This window comes from Budorcas taxicolor, chromosome 3 (assembly GCF_023091745.1).
Source record: "Budorcas taxicolor isolate Tak-1 chromosome 3, Takin1.1, whole genome shotgun sequence".
NCBI classification, from domain to species: domain Eukaryota; kingdom Metazoa; phylum Chordata; class Mammalia; order Artiodactyla; family Bovidae; genus Budorcas; species Budorcas taxicolor.
The window spans coordinates 59,985,512-60,011,866 of NC_068912.1; the positions used below are offsets into that span (position 1 = coordinate 59,985,512).

At 38.0% G+C, this 26,355-nt stretch overlaps 1 protein-coding gene across 1 annotated transcript in view; it reads left to right on the forward strand.

The window, feature by feature from the left end:
• Nucleotides 1-18,672: 18,672 nt before the first annotated feature.
• The window catches only part of TTLL7 (tubulin tyrosine ligase like 7), a 108,495-nt gene continuing 100,812 nt past the window's right edge, over nt 18,673-26,355 (forward strand). The window contains exons 1-4 of the mRNA XM_052637622.1: nt 18,673-18,807; nt 19,035-19,166; nt 24,040-24,161; nt 25,115-25,182. Of these exons, the coding sequence (XP_052493582.1) occupies nt 18,783-18,807; nt 19,035-19,166; nt 24,040-24,161; nt 25,115-25,182 (347 nt within the window). The 5' untranslated portion in view covers nt 18,673-18,782. The remainder of the gene's footprint in view (nt 18,808-19,034; nt 19,167-24,039; nt 24,162-25,114; nt 25,183-26,355) is intronic.

Consider the following 26,355-nt stretch of genomic DNA (forward strand, 5'->3'; position numbering starts at 1 on the left):
TATTCTTTGCAGCCAAAGATGGAGAAGCTCTATAGAGTCACAAAAACAAGACTGGGAGCTGACTGTGGCTCAGATCATGAATTCCTTATTGCCAAATTCAGACTTAAATTGAAGAAATTAGGGAAAACCACTAGACCATTCAGATATGACCTAAATCAAATCTCTTGTGATTATACAGTGGAAGTGACAGATTTAAGGGACTAGATCTGATAGAGTACCTGATGACTTATGGACAGAGGTTCATGACATTGTACAAGAGACAGGGATTAAGACCATTCTCAAGAAATAGAAATGCAAAAAAGCAGAATGACTGTCTGAGGACACCTTACAAATAGCTGTGAAAAGAAGAGAAGTGAAAAGCCAAGGAGAAAAGGAAAGATATAAGCATCTGAATGCAGAGTTCCAAAGAATAGCAAGAAGAGATAAGAAAGCCTTCCTCAATAATCAATGCAAAGAAATAGAGGAAAACAATAAAATAGGGGAGACTAGAGATCTCTTCAAGAAAATTAGAGATACCAAGGGAACATTTCATGCAAAGATGGGCTCAATAGGACAGAAATGGTATGGATCTGACAGAAGCAGAAGATATTAAGAAGAGAGGGCAAGAATACACAGAAGAACTGTACAAAAAAGATCTTCACGATCCAGTTAATCACGATGGTGTGATCACTCACCTAGAGCCAGACATCCTGGAATGTGAAGTCAAGTGGGCCTTAGGAAGCGTCACTACAAACAAAGCTAGTGGAGGTAATGGAATTCCAGTTGAGCAATTTCAAATCCTGAAAGATGATGCTGTGAAAGTGCCGCACTCAATATGCCAGCAAATTTGGAAAACTCAGCAGTGGCCACAGGACTGGAAAAGGTCAGTTTTCATTCCAATCCCAAAGAAAGGCAATGCCAAAGACTGCTCAAACTATCGCACAGTTCCACTCATCTCAGACTCTAGTAAAGTAATGCTCAAAATCCTCCAAGCCAGGCTTCAGCAATACATGAACTGTGAACTTCCAGATGTTCAAGCTGGTTTTAGAAAAGGCAGAGGAACCAGAGATCAAATTGCCAACGTCCACTGGATCATCGAAAAAGCAAGAGAGTTCCAGAAAAACATCTAGTTCTGCTTTATTGACTATGCCAAAACCTTTGGCTGTGTGGAGAATTCTGAAGGAGATGGGAATACCAGACCACCTGACCTGCCTCTTGAGAAACTTGTATTTAGGTCAGGAAGCAGCAGTTAGAACTGGGCATGGAACAACAGGCTGTTTGTAAATCAGGAATGGAGTATGTCAAGGCTGTATATTGTCACCCTGCTTATTTAACTTATATGCAGAGTACATCATGAGAAACGGTGGGCTGGAAGAAGCACAAGCTGGAATCAAGGTTGCTGGGAGAAATATCAATAACCTCAGATATGCAGATGACACCACCCTTCTGGCATAAAGTGAGGAAGAACTAAAGAGCCTCTTGATGAAAGTGAAAGAGGAGAGTGAAAAAGTTGGCTTAAAGCTCAACATTCAGAAAACTAAGATCATGGCATCCGGGCCCATCACTTCATGGCAAACAGATGGGGAAACAGTGTCTGACTATTTTTTTGGGCTCCAAAATCACTGCAGATGGTGATTGCAGCCATGAAATTAAAAGACACTTACTCTTGTAAGGAAATTTATGACCAACATAGACAACATATTAGAAAGCATAGACATTGCCAACAAAGGTCCGTCTAGTCAAGACTATGGTTTTTCCAGTCATCATGTATGGATGTGAGAGTTGGACTGTGAAGAAAGCTGAGTGCCGAAGAATTGATGCTTTTGAACTGTGGTGTTGGAGATGACTCTTGAGAGTCCCTTGGACTGCAGGGAGATCCAACCAGTCCATCCTTATCAGTCCTGGATGGTCGCTGGAAGAACTAATGTTGAAGCTGAAACTCCAATACTTTGGCCACCTGATGCGAAGGGCTGACTCATTTGAGAAGACCCTGATGCTGGGAAGGATTGAGGGCAGGAGGAGAAAGGGACAACAGATTGTTGGATGGCATCACTGACTCAATGGACATGAGTTTGGGTAGGCTCCGGGAGTTGGTGATGTATAGCGAGGCCTCGAGTGCTGCAGTTCGTGAGGTCACAAAAAGTCGGATATGATTGAGCAAGTGAACTGAACTGAACGGAACTCCCATCAACAGTGTATGAGAGTTCCCTTTTCTCCATAACCACTCCAGCATTTATTATTTGTAGACATTTTGATGGTAGCCATTCTAACATGTGTATGGTGATACCTCATTGTCTTGATTTGTATTTTTCTAACAGTTAGCCATGTTGAACAACTTTTCGTATGCCTGTTAGACATCTGCATGTTTTCTTTGTAATGGTGTCTCTTTAGTTCTTCTGTCCATTTTTTGATAGGGTTGTTTGTATTTTTGATATTGAGTTGTAAGAGTTGGTTGTATATTTTGGATATTAACCCACTGTCAGTCACATCATTTGCAAATATTTTCTCTCATTCTATAGACTGTGTTTTAATTTGTTTGATAGTTTCCTTTTCTGTGCAAAAAGCTTTTAAACTTAATTAGATTCCATTTGTATATTTTTACATTTATTTCTTTTACGTTAATGATACTTATCCAAGAAAGTTACAGTTTATTTCAGAGTGTTCCATCTCTGTTCACTTCTAGGAGTCTGATGATTTCTCATCTTATATGTAAGTCTTTAAACCATGTTGAGTTTATTTCTGTATACAGTGTGAAAGAATGTTATCATTTCATTATTTTGCATATGATTGTACAGTTTTCTCATCACCACTTGTTGAAGAGACTGTCTTTTCTCTGTTATATGTCTTGTCTCCTTTGTTGTAGATCAGTTGACCATAGATATGTGGGTTTATTTCTGGGCTCTCTGTTCTATTTCATTGATCTTTGTATCTGTTTTTGTGCCAATAGCATGCTATTTTTATTACTGTAGCTGTGTAGTATTGTTTGAAGTCTAGGAGGGTTATACTTCCAGCTTCTTTTTTTTTTTCTCTTAAAATTGTTTGGACAATCCTGGCTCTTCTGTGCTGCTATATGAATTTTAGATTTATTTATTGTCATTCTTTAGAAAATATCATGAGTATTTTGATAGGGGTTGTGTTAAATCTATAGATTGCATTTGGTAGTATGGCCATGTTAACAATATTAACTCTTCCAATCCAAGAGTGGATATCTTTCTGTTCCTTCGTATGTGTGAGAGCATGTGTGCACTCAGTCGCTCAGTCATGTCCGACTCTTTGTGACCCCATGGACTGTAGCCTGCCAGGCTGCTCTCTCCGTGGAATTCTCCAGGCAAGAAGACTGGAACAGTAGCCATTCCCTCTTCCAGGGGATCTTCCCGACCCAGGGATCGAACCTGGGTCTCCCGCATTGCAAGCAGATTCTTTACCATCTGAGCCACCAGGTAAGTCCACAGCGATCTGATCCGCTGCTTATGTAAGTATCTGTGGCTCTGCTTAGATGCAGCTCCCAGCCTTCTTTTCCCCTGTGGTGGCTTCTCCAGGTCTAGCGCTAGTCTGTGGCATAGAGTGGATGGGCCAGAACATTTACCCAACTAGGACTGGGTAGTGCAAGGTCTCAGAAATTCAGGTGGCCATGGTGCCAGGAGTTTGGGCTGCTTCTGGGGCACACTGTTTGTGTAAGCACCAACAGTAGCCCCTGCAGCTCCCCACCTGGGCCACATCCTAGGCCCCTGGCTCGTCTCTGCATCCCTAGATCAAGTGTTTTCCCAGGTCCTGGCTGCTGTAGATTCAGTGTCAAGCTATGGCATGGATGAGGGAGGCTGGAGTGTTCACTTGGCTCAGACTGGGAAGCGGAGAGGCAGTAGTTGCCAGGGCAGACCTCTTTCGCCCTCTTTGCCCTGGGGACATACCAGCACTGGTGCACTTCTCATCAGTGGAGTCTAGGCTTCCCCAGTTTTATCTGTCCCTGCAGTTCCCTATGCAGTCAAGGTGCCTTGTCTCCTGTGCTTTGGACCCCAGGACTGGGATACCCAGTCTGGGCTGGACCCACTCATTCCCCAGGACAAGCTCCATCCGTGTGATGTCCCTTTTCTTCTTAATTCTCTCAGGGGCATAGGTGCAACATGAAGTGTTTCTTCCCATCCTACACAATTCTGTGTAAGTCTTTCTTGTAGCCTTGGTTATATAGGAGTTCTGCAGGTTTCTAGTTAGTTTCCCATGAGAATTATTGCACTCGTAGTTGTGTTTATGGAGGGAAATTTGAGCTCCACACCCCCCAAACACCATCACCTTGATCTCCCGTATATGGATTACTTTGAATACGAGGTAACATTAAAAATAATAAATCTAAATCCTGTGAGGCATCACAGAAAATCAACTTCGTTAATTTTGTATAATAGTAAATTTATAACACTGAGGTGCATGTTGTGAACTTATGGTTATATGTTTAATTTTACCGATTCTTAGGTTCCACTTTCATTAAGTATATTTCTGTTGATATAATCTGTGTTTCAGTTTGTTTTAGATGAATTCTTATCTTTCAGGTAGTTTTGGATATGCTAAACTACTTTTCTGAAGGATAAATGTGTATGTCGAAGGCAGGACACACTTTTTTTTCTCAATACGGCATCTAATAAAAGTGGGTTAGACAGTTAAGAATCTCCTTTCAATTCAGGAGACCTGGGTTCGATCCCTGGGTTGGGAAGATCCCCTGGAGAAGAGAATGGCTACCCACTCCAGTATTCTTGCTTGGAGAATTCCACAGATAGGGGAGCCTGGAGGACTGCAGTCCGTGGAATTACAAAGAATCAGACACAAATGAGTGATTAACACTTCCGAAACAGTGAGCATTAAAAAATGTTTATTGTCTTAATTAGAAATGTAATGAAATAGTGGAGGGTAACTAAACTTTTAAACAGAGTAGTGATACATCTCAATAGTATTTATTTATTCTGGGTGAGAAGGGAAAGTAGAGGTCAAGAGAAGAAAGAATTATTAAAAAAGAAATTTGTACTATTGGAAAGTTTAGTGTCTGTGGATATTATATTATTGAGCACTGGTTAACTTTGGGCACTAATTCTATTCTGCATTGTTATTGTTTTTAGAATGAAGGACAAAAATAGTTCTGTTTCTTTGCAATTCTATAAAAGGACTGGTTTCACAGCAAAGATTGTGGTGCCAGATAGTGTTTTTAAAGGTCTGGAATGGCTTTGGGGAAAGAGTCTTATTTTAAAACGAGCCGAACTTATTAAAATATAGTTGTTTAATTAGTTAAGCTATTAGTATTTCACTTCTTTCCAAAAGCTGTTCTTGTAAATTCTCTTTACACCTTGTGTAATGATCTAGAAATAAAATAGTCTCATTATTCCTTCAGTCCTTAGGATCTTATCGTGACACACCCAGCTTAGCTTGTTTGATGGGGGATACAGAACATTATATGAACTAGGTTTACGCACTTTCTTTTCTTTCATATGGATTTTCTATACTTGGACTGCATGACTCTAAGACTATGGCTTAATTTTACTGGGATTTAATTTAATTTAGAGGGACTTGAACACTGTGACAAATTTACCTGACTCTAGAAATTAATGCAATAGAAATTTAAAAGAATATACAGTTTTAAAGGTTACACTCCATTTGCAGTTGTTTCAAAATATTGGCTATCTTCCCCGTTGTGCACCACATCCTTGCAGCCTGTCTCACACCTGATAGTTTGTATCTCCCACTCCCTCAGCCCTATATTGTCCCACCCCTCTCTCGTCACTGGTAACCATTATTTGTTCTCTATATCTGTGAGTACTCTTTGTTAAGTTCAAAATCTCCCATAGAATTGTATCTCTCTGAAATGGAAGCTCAGCAGTTTAGCTCCTATATTCCAGGCTCTGTGTTTGAGATTGAAGAATATGTAAATTAAAAGACATTTTTAAAGCTGCTGCCTTGGAGACAGTTACCTCATAGAGGAAACGTATAATGAAGTCTCTTCTTATTTCTCTTGATTTTTGGCACTTTATGTAATCACATTTGCATTTCAGGATGGAAGGAAGAAAGAAAATAAATGAGTGTCCATTATTTGTCTACCTCCCTTTACTGGAAAGTTTCACTCAACAACTTTCACATACACTCACTGGCCAGAACTTGTTCACATGGCCATGTATAACTGTAAGAAAGTCTGGGAAATGTAGCTATTTAGATCAGTACAATGCCACATCTAATAATTGCTCAGGTGACTTAGTAAGGAAGAACGAGTGAAAGGCTATTATGTAGCTAATAGTCTTTCTTCATGTGTTAACTTACTAACTGATATGGATGACATCAGAGGCTTAACAACCCAATGCATTTTATACACTTAAGGACTTAAAACACATTTTAGAAGTATATAGGAAGATGAATAATAGAACTAATATATACCCTAAAATTGGTTACAGAGTGTGCACTGAATGAGTATCAAACACGGAAGTCCAGGAAAGAGATAAAGATGATTTTGACTTACTTGACTGTAATGATGCCTTTGCCCAAGATAAGAAACATAAGAGACATGCCAGGTTTTCAGCAGGAGCTAAACAGTGAAGTTTTGGACTAGAATGCTGGCATCAGCTAACTTTTGGGTGATGTCATTTGTTCACCAGCTGTGCATTTTGATATCTATTGTGCATTTTCTGGCAGGGAAGAGAGAACCGGATATTTTAAAAATTCTCCACTTCCCCCAGTCCCTTTCTTTCATCATGTGGTATAGGTTACTGAAATGGAAAGATGGGTCCAAAGAACCTCCAGTTACAACTTTATAGCTTAGAACAAGAGAGAGGTCTTTGTGGAGTCACCATGAAAGTGAAAGTTGTTCAGCTGTGTCCCACTTTTTGTGACCCCATGGATTATACAGTCCATGGAATTCTCCAGGCCAGAATCCTGGAGTGGGTAGCCTTTCCCTTCTCCAGGGGATCTTCCCAACCCAGGGATCGAACCCAGGTCTCCCACATTACAGGCAGATTCTTTACCACCAGGGAAGCCCAAGATTACTGGAGTGGGTAACCTATCCGTTCTCCAGTGGATCTTCCTGACCCAGGAATCCAACTGGGGTCTGTGTTCAGGCAGATTCTTTACAAGGTGAGCTGCCAGGGAAGCCCAGCATGGGTTGAGTATTTTGAGGATGTGAGGTTCAACTGTCTTAGATACAGTATAGCTCTTTGCAGGGCGGGGAAATGAAAGGGGCAAATGGATTTACAAAAGTGAATGATATATCCACAAGTTAATTGATAGCATAATGTGTTATTCCTAGGGAGCAAGTGAGACTTTCTTTTAGGTTACTGGAGAATTATATAGAACTGCAACATTATATTCTAGGAGAAATGTACCCAAAGCAGCTTTTAACTGTCCTTAAGCATTTGATGGCTATATTATGTAATCAGCCTGTCATCTGTCACTTTAATAACTGACTTATAGCTGATACTGGCTTTGAACTTTATTTAGTTCAACATTTTTGAGTGAGCTTTTTGGCTTTTTCATTATCATAAGTACTGGAAATACAGCTATTAATAAGGGAAACAATGCTTTCAAGGTGTGCTGTGTTATCATTACCTATTTATCAATCCCAATTTTTTCATGTCATACTACACTAAATTCCAAACACAAGGGATTCCACAGAGCTTAGTGGAATTTTGTATGGGTGCTGTAATTTAATTATAAACACTGAGCAGATACTAAGCAGGCTAAGGCAATTTGAAATATAAATAAGCGGTACATTAGTGGGAGTTACCCCTGTTGCTCAAGGTCAATATTAATTGTTGCTAGAATGAATAAATACTTTTCTGTTTATTGTTATATAATGTCACATTATGTAAGACTCCCTATTGGGTCTTTACAAGTGGTTGATTAAATGGTTTTTTTAAGGTCTAGAACACACTACAGAACTAGCTTTTGAAAATATACCCAGTCTGAAAAAGGGAGACAAAAGCTTCTATGTTCAGGGAGTATGTAGCTTCTCTAGAAATCCTTTTAATTTGTACACACAATGAGTGGTGGCAATGTATTATTGTTATGACAGTTGTTTGGGTGATGTCATTTGTTCACTAGTCAGACAGCTGGGCATTTTGAAAATCTATTATTGTTTTCTGGCAGAGAGCACAGAAATAGGAGCAGTTATGCTTCAGAAGGGACCTTTTTGTGTTTAACTAAAAGCATTTTATTTATAAAAGTGGATGTTTTCTGTATCTTTAGTCATCACAAATTCTTTTGTCTTATTTTCCATTTTTTTCCATCCATCCTTATCTGCAAATGTAAAATTGTAACCATCTTATCCCTCAAAGTGGCTCTTCTTCCTGCCTTCTCTAGATGAATGGTGCCATCTTCTGCTCACTTCTCATAAGCCAGAGAACTGTAGGTCATCCGAGATAACTTTCTTCTTGATCACAAGGTTCTGCTGTTCTTCTGTAGTAACCCTATTCTTTCTCCCTGTGTCTGTTGCTCGGTCCATGATCAAGCTCTTACCGTCTCTCTCCTGGAGTTTTGTAACTCTTGAAACTGCCTGTTCACTCCTATCCCTTTCCCATCCGTTCTCCACAATAGCTGCTGGTGTAACCTACCAAAAAGAAATTTGGATTATGTTACTTCTCTTTAGGGGGCTTTATTGATGGCTCAGCAGTAAAGAATCTCCTGGAAATGCAGGAGATGCAGAAGACGCAGTTTCCATCCCTGAGTTGGGAAGATCCCCTGCTGGAGGAAATGGCAGCCCACTCCAGTATTCTTGCCTGAAAAGACCCATGGACAGGGGAGCCTGGCAGGCTGTCATCCAGAGGAGCTCAAAGAGTTGCACATGACTGAGCACATAACACAACACATTCCTCTTTAAATCCTTCAGTGCCTCCCGTCACATTGCTCATGAATCAGAGTTGGACCTAAATTTTCAAGTCTAATTTAGAATGTAATACTTCTAAGGACACATACAATGGTTCAAACAAAAGTATTTTCACTATTTCATTTCTGCCTATTCTTTCAGAAGGCTATAATGATAAAAGTATATTCATTTTTTATATTAAGAGTTACATCTTTGGCATACAGGAGCATAGTTGCTCACTTTCTGTAAAACAGGACTGGTTATTGGATGTTCTCTGTTTCTCTCAAGAGGTATCAGACTTGGAATTTATCATTTCCTTTAGGGGCTTTACACTCTTTGTTTATATGCATTAATTCCTAAGAGATCTTTATTATATCTCAATGTATACCATATATTATTAATTTAATAATTTTAAACTTCATATAAATAATGTACTACTGTATGTATTCCTCATCACTCTTTGATCTTCATTGTTTGTGAGATTCATCAATTCATCATGTAGGTCTAGTTCATTTATTTTCATGTGTGTATAGTACTTTCACTGTATATGAGTATACAACAGGGTAGGCATTCTCCTGTTGATTTTCATTTCATCCACTTCCCCACCATTTTTCTGCTCTCCATGACCTTTTCAGATCAAGCTCCTATGCTACTGGTCCAATACTTGAGAGTAGGGGTCATAAAATTGATCTTTGTGATTGCTATTCTCAAATGTTTAATTGTTTTTGGTAGATTGCTTGTCTTTAAAATGAAGGTTTCTATTGGTCAACATTGGTAACTGGTTTGGGCATGAACAGGGGTATAAACTCTAAATTAGAAGAATCTCACCTCAGGTAGCAGGGCTGTGTGCAGTAGCAAATGAGATCCTTTGAAGCAAATGTCTTCCCTTCTAGCTGCTCAGGGCCCTGGGTGGCATGTGGTTTCTCTACTTGTTGCTTGGCCAGGAGATTTTCATTTTTTGGCTGCAGTGTGGCATGTGGGATCCCCGACCAAGTATCAAACCCATGCTCTCTGCATTGGGAGTGCAGAGTCTTAACCCCTGGACTGCCAAGGACATCCTGACAAGGTGATTTCTAAGTCATCCATATGGTTTGGCTTCAGAAGACCAGTAAGGAGGGAATAGGCTCCAGTAGTGGTGTCCCTTACTTTCTTAGAGTTTGTGCATGCCATTGGCCCTTTGCCCTCTAATCCATTGATTCTCAGACTTCAGCCTACATCAGAATTGTCTGGAGGGCTTTTCAATTGCTGGGCCTCATCCCAAGATTTCTGATTCAGAAGGTCTCAGGCTGAATATGAGAATATGCATTTCTACTAATTTCACAGCAGATGCTGATGCTGCTGTTTCTTGGCCATACTTTGAGAATCAATAACTGCTCTACATTAACATTTCCTAGTCTTTTAAATTTTATTACTTTTTTTGACTCCTGGACTCCTTTAATATTAGTTTATAACTTACATCACTACTATAAAATCATTTTAGAATTTCATAATTTTTACATTTTATAAAGAAAGGCTTTAAGTTAAAAAATAAATTCTATCAGCATAGTGTTAAGCATTGTGGTTGTCTAGAGCCTTGCTGCAAAAGTGTAGTCTCTGGACCAACACTCCTGGGAACTTGTTAGAAATACAGACTCTCATACTGTATTAGGCCCCAGGCCTAATGAGTCAGAATCTGAACTTTAACAACATACCCAGGTGATTAGTATGTACATTAAAATTTAACTTGGTGATTTAGGGCTCACATTAAATCTAGTCCTAACAATATTAAAAAAAATTAACATTTCAAGTTTTAACATTTAAGAAGTGGCACATGTTTCATTTACTTTTATTTTTCAAAGTTTTGTCATAAGAAAAAGCATCATTTCTTTGAAAATAAAAATATGTCAAATTTGATTTGGGGCCCAAGTGCTGAAATTTAATGTTTTAAAGCACAAGAATGGACAAAGTTGTATTCATGACCTGATGTTTGGAAATATTACTTCTTGTACCGACAAAAAACAACAGCCTTATTTTGATGATCTTGATGAAATAATAGATTTCTCACTGCTACTTGCAATAATGGCCCTGCAAATAAGACCTTACGAGTATGATGAGTGTTTTCCCCCCAAAGTGAAAGCTTAATTGGATATAATTGTTGTTATATTTATTATTTTTCATTTTTCTTGAAGTAGTCATTGAAACATCTTTCATCAGTATAGGATGATGAAAGTTTAAGAATAACAGTTTAGGAATCTAGAGAGAATTATTTTCAGGCAGATTAGCAGAATTATCATTTTATAACATTTTTGTTTATGTTTTAGTATCATTGTTCAATATACCTCTTTTCTTTAAACAGCTATCTATGGGGATAATAGTACCAAAATACCATTTAGGGTTGGTAGATCAGAGTTTTTTTAATGTTGAAGCCTAGATGTGTGCCTGGCACATAGTATGTTTTACAAAAGAGACTGCGTTAACACCATCTTCCTCATCTTCCTCCTTGTCTTATTCCTCTTTATCACCATTGTTATTTCAGTCCATAGCATTCAGGATAGAGAAGTTTAATTACCCACTGGGTAAAGCCAAGGACTAGACTGGACCCAATACAGAATCTTCAGCTATTTATTTTTCTAGGCAGGGGAGAATACTATAAAGCTATGGAAAACTATAAAATAGTACTAGGTTCAAATAGAGAGTAATCAAAGTTTGAGTCTGTGGTGGTTCTTAGTATTATTTACTAGCTTTTTTTTTCCCTACTAGTCATTTGATATGATCGCACTTCCTAAATCTTGTTCACTGCGGTCATGTGACTGCTTCAGGCTGTTGAATTGTGAGCAGAAATTCTGTCATTGGTTGCCTGGATAAGACCTTCCAAAACTCTCTTTCCCTCTGGCACATTGTTATTGTTAGGATGATGGCTGCTCTGACAGCTTGGGCTTCTGTGTGATTATGATACGTAGCGCACCCTGCCCGTTTTTGGTTTATATGTAGCATCATCAAGGAATAGACCTTAGTTGTTTTAAACTCCTGAGATTATTTCAGCATTACATAGCCTGAACTGGACAATACAGATTTTTTTGATGAGTTTTGAGAACTAAAATTATGGAAGTGGGGTTGGGAGTGAGCTATATTCACAAAACTGTGATACTAGGAGCTGAGAACCAGAGAGAGTCCTGAGGAGTGTGTCACAATCTAATGTTAGTACAAGCTGGGGACACACAGTGGAGGGAGTGACTGAGATCTCACTCTCAAATGTATGTAAAACCAGTTACATACTTTGTGACACATATTTGTTCCACCCCTGGTTAGTGTGAAAATAGTAATATAAAAATTAATGTAGAGAATAAAGACCTAGGAAAACTAGGGTTTAGGAAGAAGAGTCACTTTGAAGGGCTTAAAGATTGTTCAGTATCCAGAAAGTAGTCAGTTTCCTCATTTCCTCCTTATTATATGTGTTCACATCTGTCCATGCTTACATGCCCATATCTGCACTTATACATAATATTTTTATCAACTTCATTTGTGATAACAAGTCATTGCCCTCCTTGGTAAATCATCCCCAGTAAGGCCTGTCTGGATATAATATTTAAAATTACAAAACTTCATCCTCCCTGCTGCCCTGCCCCCACCACACTCTTGAAATCCTAACTACCAGCTCTGTTTTTTTTTTTTTTTCCTCCATAGAGCTTAGCATTTTCTCAGGTTTACTTATTTAATGTTTGCTGTTATTATTTGTCTCTCCCCAACTAGAATGCAAACACCACAAAGAAAGAAAACTGATAAATCCATTTTATTTCCTGAGAACAGTACCTTATCCATAACAATATTGGTTGAATTGCAATACATTCATGAAGGGAAATAGCAAGGTGATCTGGGTACCACCAGCTGCCTAGGGTATCCAAAAAGAGAGACTAAATCTGCTAGGACTTTGTGATCTCAACCACATTTTAAATCACAGTTTGATTTTCTGGCTCTCATTCCCTAGCTTTTAAAATAGTTCCAGTTAAACAGAGTTAAGCTTCTTTGAGAAGTCCTTAATATGTTTAAAGACTGAGCTTTGAAAGTAGCACAAAAAGTGGGAAAGAACATGGACTTTAGAGACAAACCACTTCATTGTCACCTAGTAAGATGTGACTTTGGGCAAGTTACTTGCCATGGAATGTAAACTTTACCAAACGTAATATTAGAATCAAAAGTTCTTTGTATGTCCTAAATATTACACATAAAGGTATGTGAAAGTGGTTAGTGTACAGTAGGTACTGGTTTGTTTGAGTCTCTTCCCCTTCCCTTCATTACCAGAAAAACAACATTTCATCCTTTTTCTTGGGCCACACTCTGTGGCTTGTGGGATCTTAGTTTCTGGAGCAGGGATTCAACCCCGGCACCAGTAGTGAAAGCTCCGAGTCCTAACCACTTGACCCCAGGAAATGCCCTTTTTTCACATTTTCACTTGACATTATTTTATTTTCAATTTAGCTCTAATTTTGACTCCAACTGACCTTTTTTGTTAGATTATTTTAGTAATTTATGGTAAGCTAAAATTTCACAAATATGTACAAAAAGCCCATATATAGCATCTCCAGGGCATGGACTGGGGAGATCGTTGGGGATGGTCAGAGTTTCCCTATTTTTTACATGTCTTCATCATGTTGTCATACACAATAGCATCCTCAACTGGTTGAAATTTTAGACTTTAGGGCCCCAATAGAATCAGTTCTTTCCTTCTCTATATTAAGAAATTAAGTCATCTGTCTGGTAAATGGCAGGGTAAAGGTAAAAATTCTAACTGACTTCTTGCTCAGAGCTCTTTCTACCATATTCTTTCATCTAACTGAAATATAAAATTTGAATTTTTTATTCTCAGCATGATAATGTTGACACAAACTTTTATCACATGTATTTAACTTTTTGAACAGGTGATACATGCTTTGGGTACATGGAAGACTTCTTAGCTCTGCCCCCAGCTATTAATACAAAAGGCCACCACTCTGTGCACATATCCATCATTTTATGGAAATGTGAACTTTTATGTACTTTGCTTTTTTCGCTTAAAAATATGAAAGTTATATTGCTTCTTAGAGCTCCATAACCACCTCATCTTATTCCCAGGTGTCATTAGTTAATTGATTATTTTCTTTAAATTCATGAACAAGCTCTTATTGAGCACTCTGTTAGGCACTATTTCAGGGCCTGGGAGTGGAGGAATGAACAGGATAGAAGAGAACCACTGTTTTCACAGAGCTTAATTTCTTGGTTTGTGATTGGTGCTATGATATGGATGCGAATGGTCTCTGATAGACCAGAAGAGGGAGAAATGAATTTCTTCAGCCATGATCAGGAGAAACTTTAAGGAAAAAGTGGCAGTTAAAGTGGATTTTAAATGATGGGTAGAAATTTGGGAAGGATTGTGAAGAAAGGGTACTGTCACAATGTATCAGCATCTTTGTTGTTCCAGTGTTATGTAGCTGTTGTTTTGCATGGTAGCTCTAGGTGTTCTGCATTTAAAGTTACTATTTCCTTGAAATTTTGGCAAATTGATTTATCTTGGAAATGGCTTCTTTACTTGCAAAATAAAATTGTGTTAGAAATCAATTTCTGCTGATCTCCTTAATTTTTTCTCCTAATTTGTTTATTTGAACTAGATATGAGGATTTTTATAGATGACTTTTACCTGTTTGACCTTTTTCATACAGTTATAAATGTTTTCATCTTTATTTTACATTTTTCTTAAAATTGTATATGTTTACCTTGTAATTGGGGCTTCCCTCATGGCTCAGACAGTAAAGAATCTACCTGCAAGGCAGGAGACCCAGGTTTGATCCTTGGTTAGGAAGATCCACTGGAGAAGGGAATGGCTACCCACTCGAGTATTCTTGCACAGAGAATTCTGTGGACAGGGGAGCCTGGCCAGCTATAGTCTGTGGGGTCACAGAGTCAGACAAGGCTGAGTGACTAACTGAGCGACTAACGCTTTCACTTTCATGTTGTAGTTAACTACTATTTGCTTTAGTGCAGTTGTGTGCTTACAGCAGAGGTTGTCAGCCTTAGCTACACACTAGACTCATTTACAGAGTTTTAAAAATTGCCAACATCCATTGTATCATAGAAAAAGCAAGAGAATTCCAGAAAAACATCTACTTCTGCTTCATTGACTATGCTAAAGCCTTTGACTGTGTGTATCACAACAAACTGTGGAAAATTCTTAAAGAGATAAGAATACCAGACCACGTGCCTGCCTGAGAAACCTGTATGCAGGTCAAGAAGCAACAGCTTGAACCAGACATGCTACAATGGACTGGTTCCAAATTGGGAAAGGAGTGCATCAAGGCTGTATATTGTCACCCTGTTAATTTAACTTTATGTGCAGACTACATCATGTGAAATGTCAGGCTGGATGAAGCACAAGCTGAAATCAAGACTGCCAGGAGAAATAACAGTAACCTCCCATACGCAGATGGCAGCACCATTATGGCAGAGTGAAGAGGAACTAAAGAACCTCTTGATGAAAGTGAAGGAGGAGCGTGAAAAAGCTGGCTTAAAACTCAATATTCAGAAAACTAAGATCATGGCATCTGGTCCCATCACTTCATGGCAAATAGATGGGGAAACAATGGAAACAGACTTTATTTTTCTGGGCTCCAAAATCACTGCAGATGGTGAATGCAGCCATGAAATTAAAAGACATTTGTTTCTTAGAAGAAAAGCTATGACAAACCTAGATGGCATGTTAAAAAGCAGAGACATTACTTTTGCCAACAAAGGTCCGTGTAATCAAAGCTATGGTTTTCCCAGTAGTCATGTACAGGTGTGAGAGTTGGACCATAAAGAAGATTGAGCCCTGAAGAATTGATGCTTTCGAACTGTGGTGCTGGAGAATACTCTTGAGAGTCCCCTGGACTGCAAGGAGATCAAACCAGTCAGTTCTAAAGGAAATCAACCCTTAATATTCATTGGAAGGTTTGATGCTGAAGCTGAAACCCCAATACTCTGGCCACCTGATGTGAAGAACTGACTCATTGGAAAAGACCCTGATGCTGGGAAAGATTGAAGGGAGGAGGAGAAGGGGATGACAGAGGATGAGATAGTTGGATGGTATTACTGACTCAATGGACCAGAGTTTGAGCAAGCTCCAGGAGCTGGTGATGGACAGGGAATCCTGACATGCTGCAGTCCTTGGGGTCTGGGACTGCATAACAAGTGCTGCTGCTTAAGCCTTGCCTGGGTCTAGAGTGTGGCCGGGATACCAGGATTTTCAAAAGACCCCAGGTGATTTTATTTTGTAGCCAAACTTCAGAAACTGTTGGGTTATTTCAGAGGTAACTGAAACATGCTTCTGTTTTTGGAAAGTAAGTAGCCATGGCATTGTCTGAGTGAGGTGATCAATCTGTCATCTCAAATCTCTTGTGTAGAATAAAGTGAAATGGTTAGAATTGAATGACAGAATGAAGTCCTGGAATTCGTTAGAGCATTTTTCTTGTTATTCACCAAACCATAAGTGGAATTAAGCGTATCTATGGAGAGAATAATTTGAAGGCCTTTAATTCTTGTGTGGTTGGGGGAAGGGATAATAGTTCTTGTTTTGTGTGCTGTGTTTAGTCGCTCAGTCTTGTCCAACTCTTTGAGACCCCGTGGACTGTAGCCCAGCAGGCTCCTCTGTCTATGGGGATTCTCCAGGCAAGAATACTGGAGTGGGTCGCCATGCTCTCCTCCAGGGGATCTTCCCAATTCAGGGATCGAACTCTGGTCTCCTGCATTGCAGGTGGATTCTTTACCGTCTGAGCCACCAGGGAAGCCCAAGAATACTGGAGTTGTTTGCCGGGCCCTCCTCCAGGGAATCTTCCCAACACAGGGATAGAACCCACATCTCTTGTTTCCTGCATTGGCAGATGGTTTTTTTTTTTTTACCATTAGTGCCACCTGGGAAGCTCAGTTCTTGTTTTGAGCCCTATACAAATCGAAGTTGTGAGCCTCATTATTTAAGTCAGAAATGAGTAAGTCTGCTTTTATGGTGTATAACAATTATTGATTTATTGTTAGTATAGTTAAGCAAATGTTGTTCTTGAATTCTTGTTGACTTTGTCACCTACTTTCAATGTAATAAACACTCTGTTACTATAATAGGATCTTTGTTTACTCCAATAACAAGGTGCTGGATAAGGACCTGTAAACTCAAATAGTTACCTGGGTATTAGAAGTTCCAGAAAGAAATCAACTGAACTTTAGACTACTCCTTTCTTTTATTCTGAAAAATGATCCAGTTTATTTCCAGCTTGGAATAGGGATCTACTATCAGGTTAGGGATGTTTACTGTGATTTCACTGTTTGCAGTATCATGAATTCCCAGAATACTCCTGTACCTTGCAGTATGGACTGCAGTAGGGTCACAAGCTTCGTGTACAACTAGATAGTATATTAGCATGCTGCCTGAAAATACTGGGGCTCAATGAACAGAATAATCAGACAGAATTAGGCTCAAAACCTAGGTTTTCTTTTTATAAGATGTTTTTCCTTGATTTAGTTAACTTGTTTAGCCTTAATTTCCATATCTGGAATACTGGGGGAGATGAGACCCAAGTTCCAAGTTTGTTAATGAGGTAAAATAGTTTAGATTCTTAACATAGTACCTGCCCACAGTTGGTCTGTAATAGATAATATTTCCCTAGTTTTGATTTTGAATTATTCTAGAGAATTATTGTAGTGGAAATGATTCCTGAAAACAAACTAACTTCTAAATTTTCTTTAATAATGAGTCTTATTTTTAATGACTGTTGGGAGTGAATTATAAGAGTCACATTTTATGTAGCTGAATTTTCAAATACTTCTGAATTTCTCATAAAATTGATAATCTCTTGATAAAGGTGTTGATATCATACCTTTGTTTTTTATGATAGGTATTATAACTTTTCATTATATTTGGAGACATTTTACATTCAAGAGTCTTGATGTATGATGGGAGAAATTAGAAAGCTGATAATATAGTATAGTATAGTTAGGGTGCAACCCCTAGGTTCATACATACTTAAATAATGAAAATAAAAGTGAAATGTAATACAGGCCATATTGAGGCATGGCCAAATCTAATTAGTTCATTCGTTGCAAAATGTTTTATTGTGTTCCTCTGTGTGCCCAAATAAGATCATTTTGGTAATGACTCCTCCCATCTTCTACTTTTCAAAATTGTTCTCATATTTAAAGGCATAACTCAAATGTGATCTGTTTTATGTAGTCACCCCCTCCCCTGACACACACCTTAAAAGGGAATTTCTTTTTTCTCCATTCTGTCAGCATGTGACCTCTACCCTGGCACTGGCACTTATTTCAACATTTCATATTAAAAGTGTAGCTGCAGCTAGGTTTCCAGGCATTAAGTTGTAGGTTGTATGGGGTCCTGATATCAAAGAGACACTATTTTAATCTCTACTTTGTCACTTACTTTCTTGTAAAGATTTGTCCTTTCTGAGCTCAACGTATTTACCTGTTAGAGATAAAAGCTTCTACCTTATAGTTTTGTTGAAAGATTAAGTGGTATAAGTGGCCTGAAATAGAAAGTGTTCAGTAAATGGTCGTGAATAGTATTATTGTTTTTCTTGTTTGTGTAAATCATGTTGGTTACTGTATGTAAGTATGTTTCTTTTAGACTGTTCTGAAAACAGAGGACTGTTGCTTGGCATTTTGCATAAGGTTTAATAAATTAACTGTATTTGTTTATTGATTACATGAACTTTCATCTTTACTTGACTTTTAAAAAGAAGAGTATTGACGTATATTGAAGAAAAATATCATAAGAGTTGATTTGTACATACCTGTGTTTTAAAATTCCTGCAGGTACCTTCTTATCTCATAATTTCAGTATCCTGAAATCTGAGGATCCCACCAAGATAACATGATAGGAACTTGCAGTGATTTGGAGCCGTATCCTACTTAGACTAATGTGGGTCTTCCAGGTTTCCTAAGAGCTTGTACAGCGACACACTCTGCTCGTTGATTGGCACAGACAAGAATGCCATCTCTGCCTCAGGAAAGAGGTAAACAGCTTGATTTAATCTTGTGGACCTACTATATAGATCTACATTTTATAGATAATCACTGGCAATCTTTCCAAGAATTAAAAATCAACTGGGGACCCTTAAAGAATAAGAATTTATACTTTCACCTTGTTGTGGTGGGCGGGGGGAGCAGGGGCATTTGTGTTCTTTGGTGTGGAGTTCTTATTATTTCAATTATATTTGGTTGGTTTACATTTCTTTTAAAGTTATTCAGGGACCCACTCCCCTGGATCTGAATACAGAATTGCCTTATCAAAGCACAATGAAAAGGAAAGTCAGAAAGAAGAAAAAGAAGGGAACCATTACAGCAAATGTTGCTGGGACAAAGTTTGAAATTGGTAGGTCTCTTCAGAATAGTGAGATTTTCATAATTGTTGGGAAAGCTATTGGATGTTAAAAACAATGTAAAAATTTAGAGATTTTTCCTCTATGAATGGATTTTTGTATGCCTTCTATAGAATTTTCTTTTTTGTGAGATATTTAACATGTCAATAACCAAATACAACATCAATGAAGCTAAAAAGCTCTACCTGTTGATGAGATTGGATTAAATATATATGATTTTAATGCTTAGTTTTCAAGTCAAGTATAAAGTAATATGAACAGTAAAACACAGTGGTTCTAGCTTTAATCTTGAAATACAGACATGATTAGTTTGGACAATTATATGAGTCTAATGAATTTTTCACTTGGGACTAAAATTATTTTTAACTTTAACATTCATTATTTTGTAAATAATTTCAAAAACAGATTAAAAATATTATATGTACACTGAAAACTGCAGAATTTGAGATTCATGTTAAACAATGAGAAACTGACTTAAAAATAGTGTAAGAACATATTCCTCTCTATGCTTTAAAAATAATTTGGACGATACTATTTCTTTTTATTTATATAGTTTATTTTTTACATGTAAGCAGTATTTGCACTGTAGAGAATAGGTAAGAATTAATTGCTTTAAATTAAGATATTCTTGCCCAGCATTGCACTGAGAAACTCATCATTACTACAAGTACTCAAATAATCTTCCTTTTTAAAACAAATAATTTCACATTTAAAGAGTTGAGGAAAACCGTATGAATCTCAAAGATATTAATTATTCTTACCCGTGTTAATCTTTGAGAGTCACATTTCCACTTGCAGTATTTCACCAAAGTTCATCAGCAATCAGTGGAATATTTCATAGGAATTGGGGTCCCCTAATACTCTATTCCTCACAGGAAAAACTTCAAATCAAGTTAATGTGGGAGAGTGAAATGTGAGTTATTTGCAGGGTGTTTTCTAGCTTGAAAAAACAAGAGTAACCATTGTCAAAGTGATAGATGGGGTGGTGTTAACTTATCATCTTGTTTGCTTTTGAGATTGTGGTGGGATTTATAAGAAACTTGATCTAGAGGAGAGTGTTTTTAGGTGTAGCTCCCTGTCACTCCCAAGGACTGAAGTTGCATTAGCCTTTTTCATACTGATTCCAGACCTCTGTGCTGAGCCTGCTCAGTTGTGTTTAGCAAAATCCCTGCTTGGTCAGACTTGGAGACTTGGACCAGAGACTTCTGGGAGAAAACAGAGCCAAGTGTAGGGGAGGGAAAGAGACAATTGGCCATGTGTCCAGGAGATAATGCTACCTTGCTTTCCCTTATTTAACCTAGTGATGTGCAACAGATTACTTCTTGTAATTTAAGTACTGCTCCTTTGACAGGTTGGATTATGTAATGAAAGATAATTAAGCCATAGTAAGGACACTTGTGTTTTCTCCCTGATGTTGCCTGTTTCCCCATGTAGAATAGTTTAACCACTACTAGTTTTACTATTAGGAGAAGGCAATGGCACCCCACTCCAATACTCTTGCCTAGAAAATCCCATGGACGGAGGAGTCTGGTAGGCTGCAGTCCATGGGGTCGCAAAGAGTCAGACACGACTGAGCTACTTCACTTTCACTTTTCACTTTCATGCATTGGAGAAGGAAATGGCAACCCACTCCAGTGTTCTTGCCTGGAGAATCCCAGGGACGGGGGAGCTTGGTGGGCTGCCGTCTATGGGGTCGCACAGAGTCAGACAGGACTGACGACTGACGTGACTTAGCAGCAGCAGCAGCAGTTTTACTATTAATGCTTTTATAACCCTGGACCAAATATTTTCACCTGAATTACCTCATTTAATCTTCCAAATAACCCTGTGAAAAAGGCTGTGTTACTCCCTTGTTGCCACTTTCTCTGACTTTACTTGCTCTAATAGTGAATTTGAAGTGGCTAAGAGCCATGAGAAAATAAATAAGGAAAAATAAAAATAATAAAATTGGAAGAAGCTTGTGGTTGATCAGAATGTAATCTGCATTCCATGAAATCCGCTATAGTTAGAGATGTGTATGGATTTGACTCTGAGCTGCCTAGCAAGCAAAGCTAATAATTGCAAATAATTATCTATAGAATACACAGTGCCCAGAAGATAAAACCATACCGGTTATTCAAGGGAAATGCAATTTTCCTATTGCTAAGTCTTGAGAAAAATTTCTCCCATAATTTCTCATGGAGACACATTGTGGAATGGTGAACTACACTGTCACAGTAATCCTGTAATTAATATATGATGAAACTTTATTACTTTTTAAAACACCCCTTAGGCACAGTTGAATAAATGAAAACTCAATAAGAGCAACTTCCTCAAGGTTGTACAGATGACAAAGGTAGAACTTGAACCTGAATTAATTTGCTCCAAATTTAGTGTTCTTTTTACTATATCATACTGCCTAAATAAAATATGAATCAAAATTTAAATTGAGTAACATTAAAGTATCCTCTGTATCTAAAATTCAGAGAGTTGTTACATGGATTCCTATTTTTAAAACTCCTGAGCAGCTTCTGAAAGCTCTATGGGTCAAGGCAAAAAAAAATAAGTAGGCCAAATTTGTGAGGAACATATATTTGGCAATTTTTATTAAATGGGGACAAGACAGATTGTAGAAGGGAGTACTTAACTATGCAAAGGGAAATGTGAGAAAAATGGTTGGTGTGGTTATCTCTCTTTTACCAATAAGGGAATTTGGTTTGGTAGAAATTATATGTTAAGGCAATTATTTCACTTCCTTTTTAAAGAGAACTCCTAAAAGACTCAGCTGGTAAAGAATCTGCCTGCAATGTGAGAGATCTGAGTTCAATCCCTGGATTGGGAAGATCCCATGGAAAGGGAAAGGCTACCAACTCCAGTATACATGGACTGTATAGTCGATGGGATTGCAAAGAGTGAGACATAACTGAGCAACTTTCACTTTGTTTTACTTTCCTAAAAGGCCAACATTTAAAAGCATGCATTTAGACTTTGGCTGCTAACAACCTTGTATTTGAAACTGACGTGTTAAAGGAATTTCTTTTCTATGCAAGGGAGGATGGTATACTTAAAAGTATGCCAATTGATTTCTAAAATTTCATTTCAGACAAAAATATGAGTAGATAGCTTAGCTGGAAAAAAGTGACAGTTTAATGCCCAACATTATATATTTTTTGAAGTTCAACTGTTTTAGCTCTTCAAGCTTTGAATTTCATAGTAGGAGAGATTTATATAAGATGACCTTACAAATTTGATTTTGTGAATTTAGAGAAAGAATGGATTATTTCCATCATTGTTATGTATCCTGAATGTTTCCATCCTCACCAGCTCATGTATACATTAATATCCACATTTTAGTAGCTCTGTCCGTAACTACCACCAGTGTCGTTTCTCTCATCAAGGTCTTCCTATGATTTCTGAGAGGACTAAGACAATGACTTGCATCTACTTGGGACCATGTCTGCTTCTGGGCTATGGTTCTGACCTTGACATTGTTTTCTGCTTGTGAGCCAGTTAACAGAACTCTCCCAGGCTGTGTCACTACGGTCCTCCCCCTCCCCACGAGCTCTAGATGACACACAAGCTCCTGGGCCTCAGGACGCCAATGCGGCTTGGTAGTCTGGGGCAGAGAGAGAACAGCCCTTTCCCCAAATTTGTACTGTGTGTTGTCACCTAGGCCTTCAGAACAACCCCAGGTTTTATCAAGCTGCGCTCATGGAAAAAAATAGCTTCACCCCAACAGTCCTCTCCCTAACCTCATTTGTCTCCAGTCAGTGTCCTCTTCTATTATTATGCCTGTGTTCCAGGCATTATTGCGTGACAAGCCTGTTCTGTCTCCATGATCAAAAAGAAATCAAGAGTCCCTTGGATTTGAGACCAACTGGTGTCTGGTCATTAGTTTTATACTTGAGCCAGGTACACTTGGACAATTAACCCCTTTTTACTATGTCTTCCTGCTGTTGCTACTGCTAAGTCTCTTCAGTTGTGTCTGACTCTGTGCGACCCCATAGATGACAGCCCACCAGGCTCCCCCATCCCTGGGATTCTCCAGGCAAGAACACTGGAGTGGGTTGCCATTTCCTTCTCCATATCTTCCTATCTATGGGCAATAAAAGGAAAGTAGGCATTGAAACAGTCCTATCTAGTTATACCATTATATTAAGACTCCCAATTCTATTGGAACCCAAAATTTATCCTAAGTATTTTCTGATATTTATTCTAAACTTGAAATTCATTGGAAGAAAGATATCAATATGTTAATTGTTATATCCAATATTGTGGAATCTATAAAGCAAGATTTTCTCTGAACATTTTTTGTGCTTAGGATTAGAGGGTCGGGAGCTGATGGGAAGGCCAGAGTTTCTAGATCTCTACTGTAATTCTGCTTTATTATTTTGTATCCTGTGTCAGTGTAACTGACTAGGTTTTTACTGCTAAAAATAATTTGAATTAGGGAGGTGGAAAGTATAGAATGGGTCTGATGATCAGGGGCTATTTTTATCCTTTCTTTTTGTACTTAGCCCAAGGTCATGAAAAAGCCATAAAAGTACATTTTCCTGAGTCGAGGTGTTGTGTCGGCTGTGTGTGTTTTCACTGAGCTATGAATAATCACTAAGCTCTTTAACAGTATTGTGTACCTGTTATATCTCATAAAATTGAAACTAAGGATTTTGGGTGCCAACTAAAAGCAGTTCTCTGTTGCTGTTGAGTATAATCCAGCTTTAGATAATTCGTTGTACCTAAATTAAGGTTATCCTAAAACTAAAGGAAATTTTAAAATACTGTGAGCTAAAATTGATATATATGCATAATATACATATATAAGATTTTCATAATGACTGTGTTTCAGAAGCATTTTAATTTTGGTTTAACTTAACTGTTTACTTGCAGTTCGTTTAGTAATAGATGAAATGGGATTTATGAAAACGCCAGATGAGGATGAAACAAGCAATCTTATATGGTGTGATTCTGCTGTCCAGCAAGAGAAGATTGCAGAGCTGCAAAATTACCAGGTAGGAAATTAATCATAACCAATTATTGGTCAGTAGGAAAATTCTATGAATTCCATTATAGTTTTCTTTAGGTAGGGTTCTTAATATGTTGACATATTAATTTATTTCTCCCTGATGGCCCCCATGGCTCAGTGGATAAAGAATCTGCCTGCAGTGCAGGAGACACAGGAGATGTGGGTTGAATCTCTATGTTGGCAAGGTTCCCTGGAAGAGGAAATCGCAACCCACTCCAGTATTCTTGCTTGAATGGGCTTCCCCAGTGGCTCAGCAGTAAAGAATCCTCCTGCCAATGCAAGATACACAGGTTTGATCCCTGGGTTGTGAAGATCTTCTGGAGAAGGAAATGTCAACCCACTCCAGTATTCTTGCCTGAGAAATCCCATGGACAGAAGAGCCTGATGGGCTACAGTCCATGGGGTCCTGAAAAGAGTCAGACATGGCTTAGCAACTATACAGACAACACGATTTACCTGAGTAGCCTGTTGCCTGAAGACTGCATCCTTTCAGATTTAACTTTAACCTCTTTCCATCTTTAAGGAAGAATTGATAGAGGAAAGTTCTTCCTCGGCTTGTGCTTTGCATCATGCATACGGATGAACAATGTGAAAGATTGCATAAAGGGATCTGAATACAGCGACCCCTTTTAATGTCAGCTATGTGTAGTTTGGCTTCATTATTTCATTATTAGAATGTAATACAAGTATATTAAAAAATAAAAGCCAAATACATGGAGTTTTAGGCAATTGAGATTTTGTATAGTTCTTTACCAGTTTTTGTAGTGACTTGTACAAAATTGACTGTAGACAGCAAGTTCATTTTCACCAGTTTTTTTAGTCTTTAGTCTCTTATTAAAAAACACTAAACTCAAAGGATGCCTGTAACTGTATCATAGTATAAATGAATATATTCATTAGGTCAATGAGAATATTAATGTTTGCCTTTTTATTTTGCAGAGGATCAACCATTTTCCAGGAATGGGGGAGATCTGTAGGAAGGATTTCCTAGCAAGAAATATGACCAAGTAATCTTCATTTTTTTGTAATAGAGAAGACCTATTAAAAATTACATAGTGCTATCTTTAACAAGTTAACATTGATTTGAAATGGAATTTCAATGGAAGAGATAGAATTTCAGAGCTGGAAGAGTCTTGAATTTGTACTGGTTCTGTTCTTTGACTTTGCAGAGGAGGTAATTGAGGGTCAGAGACATGAATACCTTGTGTAAAGTCAAAGTTAAGAGCAGAGCTGGAGTAGGATCTTGGTCTTAAAATTTCAGGGTTCTTTTCACTACAACTTGCTATCTCTCCAGCAAAATAAATTTTTTGTTTAAATGTAAGAAGTTTTCTGTACTTAACATTCAATATATGCTTACTTATTTTCAGTTAAACCTTGCACAAAATAATTTGTCACATTTTATCCCTCGTGTGGGTGTGTTCAGAATACTGGTTACTGAGCATCTGATATGTGCCAAGCACTGTAGTAGGTGCCTGTGTGCACACACATAGAACACATGTAGATATGCCTACTCAGGGCTACATGCATAGATATTTATTTTGGAGACCATTATTTAGAGTAATAATATGCATTCATGGGAAAAACTGTTAACAGGTAAAGTCTTAAAATGAATATATTGCCGAATTTTTGTGCAGTTTATATTTCTGTTTGTTAGATTTTTTATTTTCAGAAAGTTGATAAATTGACAAAAAATATTAAAAGAGGATTCTTTCACAGATAAAGGTTAGGAAGATGCATATAATTCAAGAAATATTAGTATTCATCCATGTGAAAGCTTATAATCCATTCACACAACAATATTTTTTGCATGTCTGTTGTATACCCTTGAGACTGCTAGCTCTGAAGTAAACAAGTTAATTAAAGCCTCGTTTCTGCCTAGAACTCACATTTTAGTAAGAGAGGAGCACTGATACAGAAATAGTTTGATCCTGTCTCGTTTGAGGTAGAGACTGTGTGATGAAGATGGTGGGAGAGATTCTTTATGAGACAGCGGGGAAGGGTTTCTGGAGAAATTAAATTATGAGATGGATATTGAAAGGAATAAAGGAGTTCACCCTTTGAGAAGAAGATAAGAAAATTGTAGGCAAAGACAGCAGCGGGAGAAGGTATATGGAGATTTAAATCACATGATATATTTGGGAGAACCTCAAGCAATTTTTCTAGTTAAATAGGGTATTGGG